Source organism: Pinus tabuliformis, chromosome 5_2, assembly GCF_031772625.1.
Source record: "Pinus tabuliformis cultivar Carrire ecotype Pingquan chromosome 5_2, CPIR1, whole genome shotgun sequence".
Classification (NCBI taxonomy): Eukaryota; Viridiplantae; Streptophyta; class Pinopsida; order Pinales; family Pinaceae; genus Pinus; species Pinus tabuliformis.
The window spans coordinates 645,685,067-645,705,787 of NC_142306.1; the positions used below are offsets into that span (position 1 = coordinate 645,685,067).

General features: G+C 38.5%; 1 protein-coding gene and 1 pseudogene across 1 annotated transcript in view; one reads left to right on the plus strand and one right to left on the minus strand.

Annotated features, from left to right (window-relative positions):
* The window catches only part of LOC149160690 (protein SEEDLING PLASTID DEVELOPMENT 1-like), a 275,377-nt gene extending 265,994 nt beyond the window's left edge, over positions 1-9,383 (plus strand). Inside the window, exon 9 of the mRNA XM_089436761.1 lies at positions 8,894-9,383. Coding sequence (XP_089292887.1) covers positions 8,894-9,199 — 306 coding nt within the window. The 3' untranslated portion in view covers positions 9,200-9,383. The remainder of the gene's footprint in view (positions 1-8,893) is intronic.
* An 8,385-nt stretch (positions 9,384-17,768) lies between these two features.
* LOC149160691 (secreted RxLR effector protein 161 pseudogene) lies at positions 17,769-18,245 on the minus strand (annotated as a pseudogene).
* Positions 18,246-20,721: the final 2,476 nt, after the last annotated feature.

Here is a 20,721-nt window from a genome sequence, read left to right on the forward strand (position 1 = left end):
TGAAATGAAGGACCAAGGACTTGAAGTGTGGCAAAAGCCAAGGGAAATTTTCCTATCTCAAGGAAAATATGTGGTAAATATATTGGAAAGATTCGGTATGATGGACTGCAAGCCTGTGACTACCTCGAGGATCTTAACTTTTAGAAGTTATATGGTAGTGATGTCGGACTAGACTTGGGAAATGCCTCTAAGTTTCAAAAACTCATTCACATTGATGTTCTTGGTGAACCTCCGTCCGAACATATGTTTTGCAGTTAGCATTGTGAGCTCATATTTGGTTGAGCCTCATTGGATTGATGCCAGGAATCTTCTGAGATGTCTTCAGGACACAATCTCTCATGGATTAAGATACACTGCCGGAGATGTGAGACTACTTGGATATACTGATGTTGATTGGGCAGGCAAAGTGGTGGACCGTAAGAGCACTTCCGGGTACTGTTTCACCTTGGGATCTGCTTCGATATCCTGGATGAGCAGGAAGCAGAAGTCGGTGGCTTTGAGCACCGCCAAGCAGGATATATTGTTACTAGCATAACCTCGTGTGAGGCAGTCTAGTTGCGAAAGCTCTTTAGCGAGCTGTTTGGATTTACATTGGATACCATTGTGATTCTCTGTAACAACCAGAGGTGGGATTCGATTATTGAGGAATCCCGTATTCGTCAATTGCTCCAGCAGATAGACATCATCTGGGATATGGTAAGTCGATGAGCAAGGAAGCTCCATCACATTAAGATGATGTACAGGTTGATACACCTTGTCAAAGCCCCGAGGAAAGATCTAATCTGTGATTTTCCCAAAAGACTTGGAGTCGGCAAGAAACCCTTGTACAAGGGTCCTGCATGTTGCATACATTGAGCTCTGGGAGCTCTGAGGGCTTGCGGTTCCTACTGGAGCAACATATGACCACAGGGTGACTCACCCTTCCCTGGTGGTGCACACTGGAACAAGATGATTCGCTCTCTTGTGGGACAAGATGATTCGCTCTCTTGTGGAACAGGATGATTCGCTCTCCTGTGTAGCAGGATGATTAGTTCTCCTGTGAGGCCTGGATTGATGTGTTCTCCATGGTAGCCTGGATTGATGTGTTCTCCACGACGATTGTAGCAGGATTGATGTGTTCTCCTGTGAGGACAGGATTGATTAGTTCTCTTGTCGAGGCATCCTACCCATGCAGTTTGGGACTCATGGGAAGTACCTCTCATCTGATCAATGAGCAGGGAAATGAAGTTAGGGACCATAGTAGTACGGATGGACGCATCGTTGTATCTACCATACTCCCTACGCTAGGATGACCTCATTGATCTGGGATCAATGATACTGGTCTGGCACCAGTGGTAGGAGTTTTACCATACTATGACGCTGACTTCGGGTCGGTTGAGACTGGTCTGGGACCAGTGGTACATACTCCGAGACTGACTTCGTGTCAGTGCAGTACTGGTCTGGGACCAGTGAGAGTGGTACATACTATGACGCTGACTTCGGGTCGGTTGAGACTGATCTGGGACCAGTGGTACACTCTCTGAGACTGCGATACTGGTCTGGGACCAGTGGTAGGAGTTGTACCATACTATGACGCTGACTTCGGGTTGGTTGAGACTGGTCTGGGACCAGTGGTACATACTCTGAGACTGACTTCGTGTCAGTGCAGTACTGGTCTGGGACCAGTGAGAGTGGTACATACTATGACGCTGACTTCGGGTCGGTTGAGACTGGTCTGGGACCAGTGGTACACTCTCTGAGACTGCGATACTGGTCTGGGACCAGTGGTAGGAGTGGTACTTACTATGAAGCTGACTTCGGGTAGGCTGAGACTGGTCTGGGACCAGTGGTACGCACTCTGAGACTGACTTTGAGTCAGTGGAGGATGATACTGTTCTAGGACCAATGGAGTTGTACTCACTATGACGCTGACTTCGGGTTGGTTGAGACTGGTCTAGGCCCAGTGGTACATACTCGGAGACTGACTTTGAGTCAGTATGATACATCCTCGATCATTTCTTCTTCTTCATAATTCGGACAAAAGCAGAGCAGAACAGAACAATGCAAGAGCAGAGCAGAACAGAGCAAAACAGTACAGATCAGTGCAGGGCAGAACAAGACAAAGCAGAACAGGCAGAATAGAGCAGGGTAGGGCAAGGGTCAGGCTGTACAGGGCAGTGCATTTGATGGATGAATAGTAACGACCGATAGACAGATTGCAGATGAAGTTCTCCATGGTTGAGAGGGAGTGTTAAAATTGGCAACCAAGGAAAAACTTCATGTGGGTCATCTTATTCATGGCTGATAATATTTTTATTAGATTCCTCTCGTCGAGAGGTGTAGAATTGATATAAAGATCATCCAATTCCGATAAGTATTCATGGAGATATGAATTTATTTTGATTATGGAATTATTATCAAGCCAACCTACAACTCATGTAGGCTCAGAAGCCCAACAGTCGCATCTATTCACCCACCAACGTTGTGTATAAATATAAGAGGACTTTTCCTCATTTGGACTCACTCATCACATCTCTCTCTCTCTCTACTACGCAGAAATGAGTCTCTTCTCTACTGCACTGAAATGGGTCTCTCTCTCACACATGTGAAGCCGAAAACTGTTGAATTTGAAGTTGCAACTGCAGAAGTAAAGATTGACTTGCGTGGCCTAGAAGATCTCCTCTTTGGAACTGCGTTGTAGGTTCATCTAAACCTCCTCTGAAAGCTGCAACTTTTGGTGGTGGAATGAAGTCAATCCAATGAACGGTTTGCAAGATATCGACTGCCCTAGTTTGAAGCCGGAAACCGTTGAAACTGAAGCTGCAACTGCAGAAGTAAAGATTGACCTGCGTGGCCTAGAAGATCTCCTCTTTGGAACTGCACTGTAGGTTCATCTGAACCTCCTCTGAAAGCCGCAACTTTTGGTGGTGGAATGAAGTCAATCCGGCAAATGGTTTGCAAGATATCGTCTGCCCTAGTTTGATAATGAAGCCGCTAATGCTGATGCTATTGATCTAGGGTTTTCTACTGCTGATATGAATCAGATTTATTGTACTATTTCTCTTTGGTGAATTATTGAAGATAAAAGAAGATTTGATCAAAGGGTTTCCCCACACATTGTGGGGTTTGTCCCTGGCTAGCCGCCACATCTTGTGTCTCATGTCTTGGCTTGTTTTTTGTCGATCGTTTAATGTTCTATCTACACTTTACTTTATGTACGTGTGATTGCTAATCTTTGGAATATAATAAGGAAAAGAAGTAAACTGTTATAAGCATAGAACATACCATAACTTAACACCTCTCCAATCCTCCTTTGCTGCTACAAACCGGATCTAGATTTCTTGGCTAGAAATATGTCGAGGTAGTGCTTCCCTCTACCTTGGTTCATCCTCCTTAGACACTAATCTGCCCCGACAAAAAAAACGTCCCACTAGCTCCACGAATTAAAATCTGCATAACTCCGTTAGCCTCGACAACTTGAAGAATCTGAGCCCTTCAGGCTCTATGCAATCTCTGCGTGGGCTGAATCTGCTTCTCCCAGCCAACTGTGTCAATCCTTTCCTGGCTCAGAAAGATGATGTGGCTCTGCGTGAGCCTGATCTGCCCTCCTTTGCCTTTGCGCTAGCCCTTCTCCTAGCTCAAAGTGCTAACGTAGGTACTGCGTGAGCCTTTGCATCACACTCTCTGCACTGCGTCACTTCTCCTCTTGCCTCTTTAGCTCTGGAACAACGCTGCCTCTTGGGACAGCTGCTTCTCTGCTGCAAATTCTCAGATTTCGCGACTGGTGTCTTCAGTCATCTATGATCTGCAATCGCTCTGATACCATGTGAAAATTCCTGAATCTAAGACATCATAAACCCCTACTGCAATTATTGGTTTACAATCTCCTTGTTATTTACATTAACAAGTTATTTAATTGCATAAAAATCGAAGTAAACACTATTGCAGCCTTCACAAATATACAAACCCTGCACTGAAATAAACTGAGACAATAACACAATGGACACCGTTATTTTTGGACAATTGTCCCCAGAAAAACCCAATTCGGGAAAATCGGTGCAACATATAGAGGGTTTGTATTATTAAGCAGATTTTGTGAATACAACTAGGGTGCCGAAAATGGCTCATCCAACAGAGAATATCCTTAGTAGTAGTAATTCCACCCAGACATAGATATTCCGACAAATTAGCAACTAGATTATCAAACCCCACAGCGACTCCAACTGTTCCCTATGCTGGACAATGAAAGCTGCTCCAAGCACTGCTCTAGAACTACATGACTCCTCCAGGTGCTGCATCACCCTTTCCCGGTTCAGAATTTGCTGATCTTCTCCCAGTCTGCCCGACAAAATCTCCCTAGCGCTGCCTCTGAGGCCTAGCGTTAGCCTCTATGGCTTCTGCGTCAGCGCTTCTAGGGCCTACGATGTCTCTCCTGGCACTGCGCTGCCTCTCTGCTATGTATTCTTCAGCCTCGGATGAAAATCCCTTGCTGAACTACCCCTCACTGCAACTTTGATCACTAACTCGATTTCTTCAACAAACCTTGCCCCAGAAAATTGAATTCTTTGATCACTTGGTGTGCCTACAATTGACCCTCAAGCCCCCTCTTATATTTTTCCTGTTGATGAATCAACAACCGAGATTAAGTCCCTAATCAACGGCTAAGATTAGAACTAGCTTGATCCTCGTCACTTAGAACTTTCTCACCCATATTTTATTAATACACATTAATGTTTTTATTTTCCTAAGTTTAGACTTAGGAACCCATTAAAAATATTAATTATTTTAATAACTCTTCATCCGAGTGGAATTTCTCCAAACGATTTTTGGGTCTTAGAGATCGCATGTGCCTTAGCCTCTCCACCAATTTTCAAGGCTAGAGCACATCCGATGCTACCCAAAATCAACATCAACTTTGTCAAATCTATCTTCAAATCTTCCATGTTGCCTTTAAGTTTTGCTTCTATACCATCCATCTTAGCTTCCATGCCATCCATCTTAGCTTCCACCCCATTCATCTTAGCTTCTATGCCTTTCTTTAAACCATCCATCTTAATTTTTGTTACTTTTTGTGACAGTGAAAATTGTTGCATTTGGTCTCGTAATTTTGATATATCATGTTGCATTTCTTCCTCTTCTTCATGAGTCATGGTAGAACTTTCAGGTTGCTTAGTAGGTTTTTCCATTTTATGTCTTCGGGGCATCAATTAATGATAATAATGCTTCACTATGTCCTTTGAATTCCTTCAAACTAATTTTTCAAACCAAGCTTATGCAAAATTTTAAAAAGACTACACACATTTTTTCGCTTTGTAGGAGCTCGATATTGAATCTGTTATATCTCTGTAATTTTGGATCTCCAAGGTCTGAAATTGCATTCTGTGGTAGCCCTCTGAGTCCTCGTTCCAACCCCGCAAGTCTGATCAAGATTGGATTCTCCAAGAAAGAGTTATTCCAAATATCCCACGATGACATGATTATAGACTAGTTCAGTAGAGCAAACTTGTACGAAGTGCCACGTGTCACTGTTTCGACCTTCAGACCTGAAAACGATACACAGAAAACTACAGTCCGTCCTCTTTCTGTACCTTTTTACGAAATTTCAATCTGATGCTCAGAGAGAAAGTTATGACGATTTTCCCTAGGTCACCTATTTGAGATATAATTCGGGAGCCTGCAAAAACCCTAACTTCCTTGGATCATATCTCCGAAAATATAGTGAGACAAGATCTGAAATTCGTACCCAAGGTTCATCAATATTTTGGCTCAAATGGGTTTTAATTTTAGCTTCTAAAACGTTGTAAAAAAAAATTTATAGCGAAAATTCCACGATGACCTATTTGAAGCAGCGAAACCCTAGAATCCAAAGCTCTGATACCAATTGTTATGCAACCAGCTCACAAAATAGAAGAAAAGATAGATCAACGACTTCAAAATCAACCTCTTCGAGGGGGCAACCTCTTTTACATTACACAAATGAACAATTTTTGGATGATACAAATGACAAGACCTCCTTTCTATATATAGGAGTCTAAGGGGTCACAATATAATTAGAGCCGACATAACAATAATAATGTAAGGGCACAACAATAACAATAGTGGGCTTTTATGGGGCACAATAATAACAATAAGGGGCTACAATGACAATAATAATAAGGGAATACACTAATATTATAGGGACCTAACATGCGCTGCCTCCACAAGTGTCTATCTGCCTCTCTGTCTGTATTCCCGAACTATCACTGCCCCTCAGCTGCAAGATCTCCCCAATCGATTTTCTTCCTGAGAACTTCTCACCTCAGAAAATCGATTTCCTCAATCTCCCTGTGTGTTCTCTCCAACTGACTCCAAGCCTCCATTTATACTTTCCCTGTTGAGAAATCAATGGCCGAGATTAAGTCTCTAATCAACGACTAAGATTAAATTAGACTTGATCCTCGCCTCTTAGAAACTTCTGACCCATATTTTCATTAATATCCATTAATATTTTTTTCCTAAGTTTAGACTTAGGAACCCCATTAAAAATATTAATTATCTTAATAAAATACAATCCAGGTGGAATTTCTCCAAACAATTTATGGGTCTTGGAGATCTCATGTGTCCTAGCTCCTCCACAAAATTTCAGAGTTAAAGCACATATGATGCTACCCAAAAGTCAACATTTTTGAATATAAATGCAAAAAAATATATAATATATGTATATATAGTAGATGCTTTCAAGACACTTTGCTTCCTAGATTTTTGGGAAATGAAATTTCCGCGTCCCCACTTCCAAGAAACGTCCCCATTCTGTGCAATGTTGGCTTGAACGGTGATTTTGTACTTATTTGTGATTGATATATCTGTCAATTTACAATTGGAGTTAATCCTCGATGTTGACTTTGTGAGAAAGATGATTTAGGCAGTTAAGTGGCCAATATTTTAAATATCACATTATATAACATTAGAGTTGTACACATAAAACTTTTTACTGGCTTGTTTACTTCTTTACTTGCCTCAAGATCTGGTTATATATGTGTGTGTGTGTGTCTTCCTGTAAAGAAGTGCATCAATGACTTGTAGCATGGTGCCATACATAGTATTTGTGAGAAATATGATTTAGGCAGTTAAGTGGCAGAGATTTTAAATATCACATTATATATCATTAAAGATGAGTGTACAATCTGTGTGTGTGTGTTTTCCTGTAAAGAAGTGCATCAATGGCTTGTAGCATGTTGTCGTACATAGTATTTGTGAGAAATATGATTTAAGCGGTTAAGTGGCAGAGATTTTAAATATCACACTATATATATCATTAAAGATGAGTGTATAATCTGTGTGTGTGTGTGTTCCTGTAAAGAAGTGCATCAATGGCTTGGCTTGTAGCATGTTGCCGTACATAGTATTTGTGAGATATATGATTTAGGCAGTTAAGTGGCAGAGATTTTAAATATCACATTATATATCATTAAAGATGAGTGTATATCAATTAGTCAAACTTTTCTTTTACGATATAGATGCAAGGCAAGCTGTCTTGCAGTCTACTGAATATGTTTAAGAAGGCTTTGACATGTGCAAGTGAGGATTCTTTGATGTTCTTGGGTATAGCATTAGTCAAGGGGAAGAAAAGCAATACTCCATGAGATGCTTTTTAATTTTTTGATCAGTGATTTTGTCACCTTAGAATTGCAAGATGCTTGGCAAGCAATTGAATGAATAATTTGTTTCCTCTTGGACCAATTTGGTGTATCAGCTCACTAGAAGTTTATCAGCATGGTGGAGTGTTTAACACTTGTTGATTGTTTATATATTGAATGAATCATGTACAGAATGCCAATGTGAACCTTTCCTTCTTTCAAGGAAACCTACGATTATTTTATCAATATTTGAGAAGGAAAAATTTCAGGTTAAGGAAAATATAAGGTTTTTAAGTTTCACATGAAAAGAATAAAAATCATTTCCCAGTATATGCAATCTTTGGAAGCCAGGAGCTTGTGAATATAAATGGAGGGTAGAGAAAAAAGAGCCAGAGGTAATCAGAATATCTCATTTTTTATTAGTACACTAGTAAACCAAGTAGCCATGATCCACATGAAAAGGTTTGGTACATACACATGTTTGATACTGATTTTAAAGGTCGATGCTATTCATGATCATGTATTAAATATGCTGTATTAAATTTCAGTTATTTTTAGATAGTGAGAGAGATCATCTGTAAGACAGATCAACTAATCATTTCTCATGCTTGTTTTGCAGCATAGAGAGTTTTATTAAACTTTTCCATCACCATTGTAATGGTAGATTTCCTTCTGCTTTTCACACTTAAAAGTTGCATATGTTGTGCGCCAATATTTGTTGTATATATCTACTTTTCCCACCGTGTGCAATAATAAGAAAGAGAGTGAAAGTTTTAATAAAAATTATATTATGAGCCATGCATATTGGCGTTTACCAATGCGTGTTTTAAGATGTGCTTTGGCCTCACTTGTTTGCTCTATCATATATGACTTGTACTGTGACCATTGTTAAGTTATTGTTGCATCATGGTTTTCTGGACAAACCAGTTTTCCATAATGATGTTATCAAATGGAATATTTTCTTTTTGGGCCCCATGGAATCACCACATGCAAGCACCTACAGGCCCCAATGCCAACAGTGAACTGTACATGCACGTGGTTAACAAAGGCCTTATTTTTCTTGATGTCTCATTTTACCATATATCATGTATTCACAATACAGTCCCCAATGCTAACATTGGAGTGCACCTAGGTATTGCAAATGGAGGACTAATATATGTTTGCGCTTAAATATTTCAACATGTAGTAGGACTGCATACTCTCTGATTAAATGTCAAGCTCCATCTGCTATAAAGCAAAATTTAGGCTTCAACAAGCTTATTCTCAAGTTGATTTCTAACTTGCTTTTGTTTCTTCAGGAGGCCAGACTAGCAATTGAACAAATTGTAATTCCCAAGGGGCAGCCTGTAGAGCTCCTTCCAAGGTCTTCAGAAATTTTAGCTCTTCAGATGACAGTTGTTGAAGGGTACAAATTAGTTGCAGAAAAAGTGGGAGCAGAGTTAAATAAGAGATTGCGAATACTTCCATTGCATGCAAGCATTAAAGAGAGCACTACTTCAGATTTAAATGCAACAGAAGTGCAACAGAAACCAGTAAAAGATGTTAATGTCCGTAAAATAACAGCCGGCACTACTGTTGCCAGGCTTCCTTTCTTGCAAGATTAGAAAAATCTAGCTCTTGCAGTAAACTTTTCAAATGTTGGTGTGTTTTATGCATTGCAAAATGTATTGCATTGTATATTTTTCTTTCTTTATTGTTAATTTATTAGAAGGAGAACCCTGTATGTATATTTTTCTACTTGGATTAATCCATAATCATGCTTATTGAAAAATTAGTAGGTGTTGTTCATGGAAAGAGCATCCATGCCATTGTGCAATGCATTCAGACTATATGTTATAGTTACTTTTCTTACGCAAAAGGTTTAGTGGAAATCTGTATTTTATTTATGCGAGCTTCTCATTTATTCGTTGGAAAAAATTAATAAAGAGGATGATTAGTAAACGTTCCCATTAGAAATGCATACTGGTATAAGGCTACTTGAGCAAAGCCATTTTGATAAGCTGATAAGCTCTACGGACACTTAAAACAATTGATAAAGAATGGGTTTTTTTATTTGACAACTCTACCAATTCTCTGCACTTTAAGATGAAGAATTGGCGACCATAAAGATTTTTCCGTTGTCCCTCTATGAATCAAGACAACGAAAATAAAATTTGAAACTAACCAAACTCTAAAATAGAAAAGGTCCTTGGGGAAGGGAAGATGAATGGCAAGGAGATAGACAACTGGCACCAAAGGGGATGGTGAAATGTGAACATGTACAAGGAAACAAAGAAGCGAGTAGATAGCCATATAAAATGATATTTAAACAGTTTGCCAGAGAAAGGGAAACTGCCAAGCAGCCATATTCTTATATTCTTATCTTTCGATTGTAGTCTAGTTTAGAATCTTAGATTAGCATTTCATTTTGTATTCATAAGTCAATCCAATACTCTGTTTAATATTATGTGGTTTCATATATTGTATGTTACCATGAAGGCTGTTGCATCTATTATGTTAGGGTTTCTTTATATTATTCATTTTGTTTCACACAAGTAAATTATCATCAGATAGAACAGAGAGCTCTGTTTAATTTATTGTTTCTCAATGTTTCCATCCCTAACCTGGGATCATCCTAAGGGGAGATAAAAACTCATTGTGCCCGACAAATTATATTTCATAATAACATGCCCAAAAGAAACAATGTAATGGAGAGTTTTGAATGACTAAATCTCTATTGTGAAAAAGGGCACATCTAAGCCCTGGGATATGCTCCCCTTTACCTAGTCATTGTCAAAATTCTATAGCATGTGCAGTAGAATACAATTTTCTGATCTGATAATTACTTCCTAATGAATTTTCAAACAAAATTTTCATGTCATTGTTATCATTGAAATATTACACCTAGAAGATGTCAACTGTAAATGCACCAGAAACTATAAAGATCATAGAAAGATAGCCATGCACAATAGACACAATATTTGTACCCTGGGAAACCTAATCTGGGTTAAAACCCAACGATCTTTTCTCAAGGAGAAATTGTCTTTTCACCAAGGTTTACAAATTAGAATTTGTTTAGAAATCTGTGCTAGCATTACAAGTCAAATTTTTAGTAAACCCTGGTCAAAAACGCTATTGGTAAACGCTGGTCAAACCTATCAAAAGTCAACTCAAAAATTTGCAGTCAATGCTTGTCAACGTGCGGTCTGTGGTCACACGTGTTTTGTGTTGATTTTTACATGGTCTTTCATACTGGTAATTATCTTTGATCGTTTTAATTCTTAGATACATTCCATCATTCAATAATTACATAGAAAGACATCCACCACATAACACATTAGTGCAATAAGAATATAAAGAGACAAAAATACACAAGAACATAAGAAATTTGCCCTGCGAAAAAACCAGCAACCCTTTCAATAGAGAATTATTTAATTCAATTGAGATACATCTAAGTCAACGACTAGGTCAGACTTGGTCCATGGCCCCTCCTCCTAGTCAAGTCATAGATTTCCCATCAAGATGATCATCAATATGTGCCTCAGATATGCTTTCTTTACTCTTGTTGGTTTGCCTCATTCACACCTCGTTGTTTTCCTTGATATACCTTAGATAATCTTTGCTGGGATCAAATGAATCTCACAGGGTTCAAAGGAGCTTTGCTAGCCTCAAATATATGACATACAGTGCCTCAGATAAATTATGCCATAGGTTGCTTCAGAAGAAGTATATACACTGCCTTAGAAGACCTAACCTCGCTTCCTCAAACCATTTATCATCACCTCAGAAGATGGGAGCCTTTCTCCTAAATCGTTGCCTTAAACCAAACCTTATCCTCACATACGAGAACTTCCTTTGTTGGCCAACCTGCTGCTTTAGATATGCGAAAATCCCTGCCACAAATATGCTACTCGTTGCCTCAGACCATCCGAATTTTTCCTCAGAAGATGTGTGACTTTCTTGGCATTTTGGAGGAATGAAGAGGTGTCTTTATATATCATTTCATGAGGCCAAATGGGTGCCTCTACATTGGAGTCGACCTGAGCTATTAGGAGGGCTGACTTGAACTCATGGAGCCAACTAGAACATTTGAGAAGGTCAACTTGACTAGGAGGAGACCGACCTTATATTTTGGAGCCAAAACTTTGATTTAAAATTTTAAAATTTCTTCTTTCTGAAAGTCATAATGGGACTTCAACAATTTTTTTTTTCTTTTCTCTCTTGGCATTTAAAATATGCTTTACAAATTCATAATGACTCAAACATACATTATGAAGACCAACCATAGTTACAAAAATCAACACTCCCTCTTAACTAGGGAGGTATTCATAATGACCATCTAGATGTTCTCATGTTGACATAATTTCTCTATGAAAAGGTTGTAACAAATCGTCATTAGCCTTGTTAGCATCTCTGACATCATCAACATCATCTTGTTATCAATCATTAGTTGGAATCTCTGACACTATCATTGTCAACTAGTAGGCATCTCTGACATTAGCATCATCATCACCATCAACATCCACTAGTGGCCATATCTGGGGCGGTACCAAATCCATGGCAATATCACCAGCGTATCAAGACTCATTCCTCCAAAGTGATTGGACCTCAAATCCCATGGCCTCTTCCTAGGCCAAAACGTTGAGACCCTCAACTAACAAGCACTCACTCACCCTTCCTTGTGAGCACTCTGGGCCAAGACTTCACTCAACCCCTTCTTGGTCAGTGATCAGGTCTAGATGTTGAAAGGACTTCACTCCACCCTACTCGGTGTGTAATCAGGGTCTAGGACCTCACTTCACCCTTCCCGATGTGTGATCATGGACAAGATGCTCAAGGACCTCACTCAACCATTCCTGATGTGTGATGAGGGCCCTCTTCTAAGAGGCACTCACTCAACCCTTCCTGTTGAGCACTCTAGGCATCTTGGACCCATTCTCCCTACCAGGGGAATGTCCATTTGTGTTGTAGTTATGTCAGCACTCTCTCTCAACGAGAGGGGTAATCTCCATGAGCCCCAACTTGTATTTGAAGTATATGAACCTATCTTTGGGCAACAACTTAATAAAAACATCAACTACCTTCTCATCGGTGGAGATGTACTCGAGCTCTCCTCTGCACCATGTCACGAATGTAGTGGTACCTGATTTCAAGGTGCCCTGACTTGTCATTCTGCGGTCACTTGCACCTAATCAACCAATCCTACAAGCTACAATCATATTGCTTTCCTTTCATGTTGTAACATACTTGACTTCCGAGTGCAACATATATCTGCTTCTTGCTCATCCATGAGATCAGAGTCCAAACAAAATTGATATACAAACTCTCTGTTTTCAGCACTCCTTGCCCTGCAACTGAACTGATTGTGCCATTAACCAACCGTACCATCTTGGTACTACAACACATGGTGAGCTAGATTCTCGGCTTAATCATAAGATGCTTTGCTTCCAGTTTCTTAGTCCATCATTCTATCTAGTATTCCTCCTTAAATAGATCCTGCTATTGCAATCCAGATTTGCTCTCTTTGTTATTGGTGCTATTAGACTTCAAGGCAAGTTCCTTCTTCTAAGGTCAACTCCCTCTTGAGCAAGGATTCCTTGAGTTTTCCTTTTAGAGCAAATCTTCCAGACAATGTAACTTTCTTTTGGCACGTGAGCTCTTTTGCATTCATTGGAGAACAAATCGCATATGATCAACCATGATCCATTGGTCCAAGTGTATCAAATCCGAGGAGCTTATCTAACGCCTTCTTTCTGATTACAGGTGTAGGAATTCTTCATGCACCTCACCAGATTGAGGTATTTCATTTCTTTCATCGAGAAATATGATCTCTACAAAAGTGTACATGATAAGATGTCCCTCCATAGGCTCCTTTCCTCTTGCTAAGGTAATATTTTGTTTTGAATTTCATGCCATCCAATCATAAGGTAGTATGCTCCTTCTGAGTCTAGATCTTGTCCATTACAACCTCTCTCAATACAAAGTCTCTTTGACACAACTTTGCTTTGTTATTCCTTTTACTACCGAAAATCTTAGTAGCCTTCAATATGTACCTACACTCCTCATTAGGAGATCATGTAAGAACATTCATAACTAAGCAAAGAATTTGATGACAAGAGACCTACTATTAATAAAATCAATAACAATAGTAATAAACAAATAAGAGAGATGCAAATTACTTATCTTTGAGGACTTGCTAGCTCCCTCTTGATCTTACCATTCGTCAACAATTTTATTGACTTTATTTACATCATCATCATGAGGCCATTCCTATCTAGGGTTTTTTATGTTGCAGGAGAAACTCATCCCAAGGCTTTAGATCACAAGCCCTAGACTTACTTCAACCCTTTTGTCAATGATCAATTAGGGTCTTAAGTCCAAACCCTAGATACTAGGGTTTTGTCTACAAAACCTAAGGCCTTCTAGTTGGCGTTTACAAACCTTAGATAATTTCGAGTCCAAGCCCTAGAACCTCATTCATGAATCCTTATTTAACTTTATCATCAGTCTTAGGGTACAAACCTTCAAACTTATAGGCACAATCCCTTGCTAGAGTTTACAAACCCTAGACACTCACAACCCTGGGGATGGCTTCGAACTTGCTTCTAAACCCTAGATCTCTGCACACATATTATCAAATTCAAATGGAGGGGCATGGTAACTTGTAGTCATAATAGATTGCAACAGTGTTATGCCAACACTAAAATCAAGATTTTTCATTTTACTTAGCCATCATAAATCTTTAAATAATATCCTTATCACCATGAAAGACCTTATCATCCTTCATTTTCTGAAGCAAGGACTTTGAGTTATGCTATAACAATTCAAGATTTTCATCCTGACTCCATAAAAGTAAACATGTTGTTAATGATACCTTTGTTAGCAGTGAAAATCTAGGATACATGGTTCTGTCACTCTTCATTACCATCAATAAGAATTTAAGATTCTCTTTACCAACTGATATTCAATGATTCTTTGAAGGTAACTTGGTACCTTATTCATTACATCAAGTGTTTTTCTCTTTTAGTACCAAAGACTTCAATGGTTTGGAACCATTATCAAATCTTACCTAAAAAAATATACCCTTCATGTATGAATACAAGTTCCCTTCATCCAAGTACCAGGCAGTGGGAGAGGATTCACATTATTTTGAGGATCACCACAATCCTTAATAGGGTTTTGTTAATGCAAGATCCAAGCCTGTATACATTCCAAGTATTTATCTTTCGTCTGAGGAAAGTCTACTTATGAATACATTCTCTAGATTTCTTTTGTAATTTATGACAATCCTTCAATCTTTTACAATGTAACTCAGCCACAAATACAAAATAAGCTTAATCATGTATTATAAGGACTTGGATAGATTTTCCACATAGATGTGATACAAATGCCTTGGATGTTTCATAAATCAAACTTGCTTTGAATTGGAGATAATATTATGACTTGATTGGTTGCCATTAAGGAGGATCCAAACTTGTCACAAAATTTGGATCAAAAAGGTTTTAAGAGAACCCATACTTCTATTATCAACATAGGTAGAGAGATTCTTAACGTGGTTCCATCTTCTTACTTTAATTCTAGCCATACCTCAGAGAGTTGAGATCATCCTTCTAGAGTTACTAAACTCTAACACAGATTTCCATCAGATGCTTGAATTTAACCATACTAAGAGATTTAATCACAACAATATGGATTTCATTAGATATCAAGGCTTGATTATCATTGGAAACTCGGATGCCAAATATAAGTTGAAAGCCTCAAATGTTGTAGTACTTAGAGGTCACTGAATATTAGAAAGAGTAGAGCAGATACATAATAATACCTTAATCATACTTCCACTTGTTCCTAACAAGAACATAGAAGTACTCCTAATGATTTCATAGGACAAGGACTGATACTTCAACCTTTGCTTTGAATCCTTGAATCTGAACTTAGTTCTTGAGAAGAGAAGGGTGCTTCATCGATCAGACCAATCAACTTCGACTTTCATCCTTTACCAAGCTTTGTTACCATGTTGATTTTTATATGGTCTTTCATATTGGTAATTATCTTTGATCCTTTTAATTCTTAGATACATTCCATCATTCAATAATTACACAAAAATACATCAACCACATAACACATTAGTGCGATAAGAACATAAAGAGACCAATACACTTGAACATAAGAAATTTACCCTAGGAAAACCCTCACAGGGGAAAACCCAACAACCCTTTCAATAGAGAATTTTTTAATTCAACAAAGATACATCTAAGTCAATAACTAGGTCACATATGGTCTATGGTCCCTCCTCCTAATCAATTCATGGTTTGCCCATCAAGATGATAATCAAGATCTACCTCATACATGCTTTCTTTACTCTCGATGGACTACCTCATTCACACCTCTTTGTTGTCCTTGATATACCTTAGATAATTTTCGTTGGGTTCAAATGAATCTCGCTAGCTTCAAAGGAGCTTCACTAGCCTTAGATATATGACATACAATGCCTCAGAATTATGCCATAGGATGATTCAAAAGAAGTCTATACGCTAGCTCAGAATACCTAACCTCACTACCTTAGACCATCTGAAATCAGCGCAGAAGATGTGAGCCTTTTTTCCTAAACTCGTTGCCTTATGCTAGACCTTATCCTCATAGATGCGAGCTTCCTTTCTTTGCCAATATGCTGCCTCAGATATGTGAGAAAATTCTTCCTTAGATATGCGAAAATCCTGTCCTCAGATATCCTATTCATTGCCTCAAATGATCTAAATTTTTCTTCTGAAGATGCATGGCGTTCTTCAAGTTTTGAAGGGATGAAGAGGTATCTTTATATAGGATTTCGTGAGGTCGAATGGGTGCCTCTACATTGGATTCGACATGAGCTATTTGGAGGGCCAACTTGAACTCATGGATCTGACTAGAACATTTGAGAATGCCAATTTGACTAGGAGGAGACCAGCCTTATATTTTGGAGCCGGAACATTGATTTAAAAATTTCAAATTTCTTCTTTTTGAAAGTCATAATGGGACTTTGACTCAAAATAAATTTTCTTTTGACTCTTAGCATTTAAAATATGCCTTACAAATTCATAAGGACTCAAACATACATTATGAAGACCGACCATAGTTACAAAAATCAACAGTCTGCAGTCACACGTGTGGTCTGTGGTCAAAGGTCCATGATCTACAATCACTCGTGTTGTCTATGGTCAACGATATGCAGTCACAAGTGCGATCAATGCTGGTCAACTGTGGTCAAAATTTAACACGTACAACTCTACGGATTAGTTAAGGTGTTGGTCAAACTTGCTATCAAACCCTCACACATGCATCTATATGGATTAGTCAAAGTGTTGGTCAAACTTGGTCAAAATTTCACACGTGCGGTCTCTAAGAGCATAAGTGAAATCATGAAAAAAAAAATGAAGGATGAATAAATTTCTCTTTAGTTGAAATTTTTGCTCCACTAGAAAATATATGGATGTGTTTTTTATGTTGATGTAGTGCCTCCTCACATGCACATCTATTTATATAGAGCTCTAATGTTGAGTAGAGACCCATTAAGAAGCCCATCATCACAAGAAACCCCTTCACTTATTGAACCTACATTACAACTCAACATTAGACTAGAATTATTTATTCCATTAGTGGGTGAAACCCCCATTAAATAAACAAATCAAACTTTGTCGTATAAAAAATAGATCACTCCATCCCGAAGCAGGGAATGTGAGTATCGTGGGCCAATCTCCCTGAGCTAGACACTAGAGCTAATGGGAGAAAGACTACCCTAGGCCATTCACCCCTAACCAAATCAACATGGGCCAAAGGGTGAACGTATCATCCCCCTCTAGTCAAATCACCATGATGCCATGGGAGAAAGTTTGCTTGATGTTGTAAACTGCAAAAATATCAACACTCCCTCTCAACAAGGGAGACATTCTACATCATACCAAGCTTGTCTCTGAAGTATACAAACTCTCCCCTAGATAGAGGCTTGGTGAGAATGTCCACAATATGCTCATATATGGATATGTATTGGAGCTTCATTGCTCCCTTCTTCACCATGTCTCAAATGAAGTGACATTTAAACTCAATGTGCTTTGACCTATCATGAAATACTAAATTCTCCAAAAGCTTGACACAACTTTGATTATCACAATGTATCAAGGTTGTCTCTAGTGCATGATCAAATAGTACTACAAGAAGCTTCTAAAGCCACATTGCTTCTTGACATGCAACATTGGCTGCGATATACTTTGCTTCTGTTGTACTGAGTGCAATATAAGTCTTCTTCTTGCTAAACAAGGATATCATAGTTGATCCCACGCTGAAGCAACAACTCGAGGTGCTCTTTCTATCCACTGCACTCTCGACCCAGTCAGAATTGGTATATCCCTGCAACCTCACTTCACCACTTGGGACATATCTCAGACCATATCCAACTGTACCACATAGGTTCCTCAACACATGCTTTGATGCAACCCAATGTACATGCCTCAGCTCAACCATACACTGGCTTAGGGTGCTCAATGCAAAGCAAATATCTGGCTTGGTGTTAACAGGGTACATCAAGGATATAATCAATTGTTTGTACATAGTGGTATCCACCAAATATGAATCTGGAGTGGAATATTTCAACTTCTTTAGATTTGTCACCATAGGTGTAGCCATGGACTTGCAGTCCATCATACTAAATCTCCTCAAGATATTAACTATGTACTTCCCTTGTCCAAGGGATATCTTACCTGTAGTCTACCACACCTCTAATACCAAGAAATAATGCATCAAACCAAGATCCTTCATCTTGAAATTTGAAGCCAACTCCCTCTTGCACCCGTCAATGAGCCTTTCTACCCCAATAAGGAACATATCATCAACATATAGCACCATGATCATAGGATCACTATCAGCAACCTTGTAGTAAAGGTTGGAGTTAACATCACTCTTGGTGGGTGCCTGCTCAAGTCCATACAAAGCCTTCTTCAATCTACAAAGATGGGTCTCTTTCCCATGTATATGAAATCCACGAGGTTGCTCTATGTACACTTCCTATTCAATCACATCATTGATGAATGTGGTCTTTACATCCATCTGATGTAACCTCCAACTCATAAATGAAGCAAGAGAAATAATATTTTTGATGGAAGTGTATCTAGTGACTAGAGAAAAATTCTCCTCATAGTTCACTCCCTCTTTTTGGGAGAATCCTCTCACCATAAACCTTGCTTTGTACTTCTCAATGCTGCCATTTGTTGGATGCTTGATCTTATATATCCACTTAGAAGTCACTATTGACTTCCCTTTTGGTCTTGAAACTATCTCCCATGCATCATTCTTCATGATGGATTGATACTCCTCCATCATGGCATCCTTCCAAACCTATTGGTATATTGCCTTCTCATAATTGAAAGGTTTAATAACAATGATGTGGCTCCTCAATACCATGTAACTCAAGAACCTACGTGTTCGTATTCTTTCCTTGAAAGTATCACTCGGGTCTGCATGCCTTTTTGCATCCTAAAAAGTATCACGAATCTATGCTAGCCTCTTCTTGGTCTCTACAAGATCTCTAGGCTGGTCCACTAGCTTTGATGGCTCTACTGACTCCTCTTGATTGTCTGAAGGATGAACAACTAGACTAGAGGGATTTGTACCCGCATTTGTCGGAGCCTCCTTCCTCTCACTATCAATCTCCATATGAGACTCTCTAAACCTCTTGAAGGCTACCTCCTCATCAATAGTAATATCCCAACTAACATCAATCTCACGTTGTCTTGGAATGTAGATCCTATAGGCCTTTGAAGTCTCGTTGTATCCATCAAAATTACCCTTCTTCCTAGAAGGTTCTAACTTCTTCCTCTTCTCTTTAGGAATGTGGATGTATACTGAACAACCAAAGATCCTCAAATGACTGACCTTTGAATTAACTCATGTGAATGCTTCCTCAGGAGTCTTGTCTCCCAATATCAAGTGAGGATTTAAGTTCTGAACATAAATTCCTATGCCCATAAGAACATGGGTAAATTTTGATCATGAATCATCGCCTTGACAACCTCCACAATGGATCTGTTCTTCCTTTCCGTAACTCCATTATGTTGATGGTTGTAAGGAAATATCAACTCCCTCTTGATCCCTGCCTCCTTGCAGAAATCACTTATGTCCTTGGAAGTATACTCCTCCATTATTGCCCTCAAAATCTTGATCTTCTTCCCTATCATTAAAAAAAAAATTGAGGTAAAAAATGGGCCTCAAAATAAAAATGTACAACCAAATCCAAATTTATAAGGACCAATATAATTGAAGATGATGATGTCAACCATGGGGCTCAAATGGTTCACCATTTTTAGAGTAAAAAGGTAAAATGATAGAAAAATTAAAAAAATGAAAATATTACTTTTTTAACTTGTATTTTCAACTTATCTCCCTATGTTATTACTCAAATTTTGAGTTGGAACACTCGTTGAATACAAAATTTAATTTTGCATCCAAAGAGTACTCATGTTGAACACCTTTGAAGGAGCCCACTAAATGAAAAATGAGAAATACATTAAAAAAAAAATGTGATTGCAATCATGTTTTTTCATGTATTTCTCATTTTTTGTGTAATGAGATCCATCAAAAGTATTCAACATGGGTACTCTTTGGATTTGAATTGAAATTTTGCATCCAATGAGTGCTCTCACTCGAAATTTGAGTAAAATTGTAGGTAGCTAAGTTGAAAATACAAGTTAAAAAAGTAGTATTTTCATTTTCTATTTTTTATGTATTTTTCATTTTTTTGTTTAATAAGAACCATCGAAAGTATTCAACATGGGTACTCCTTGGATGTGAAATTAAATATTTCATCCAATGAGTGCTCCCGATCGAAATTTGAGTAAAAGCATAAGTCCAAGGTAAGTTGAAAATACAAGTTGAAAAGGTAGTTTTTTTTTTGTTTCTTTGCTTCAACCTTTGATGAGATAATCTAATATTATTTTATTATTTCCACTATTATTTTATAATTTTCCGTAGGAGGCCCATTTTATACTTCAAAATTTCTCTAATGTAAGCTCTCTAACTGAGCCTTGAACTCTTGGAACCTGTTAAAAATTTCATCCTTTGTCTTCATGAAGTAGATCCATGTCTTTGAGGATAAATCATCAATGGATGTCACATAGTACAA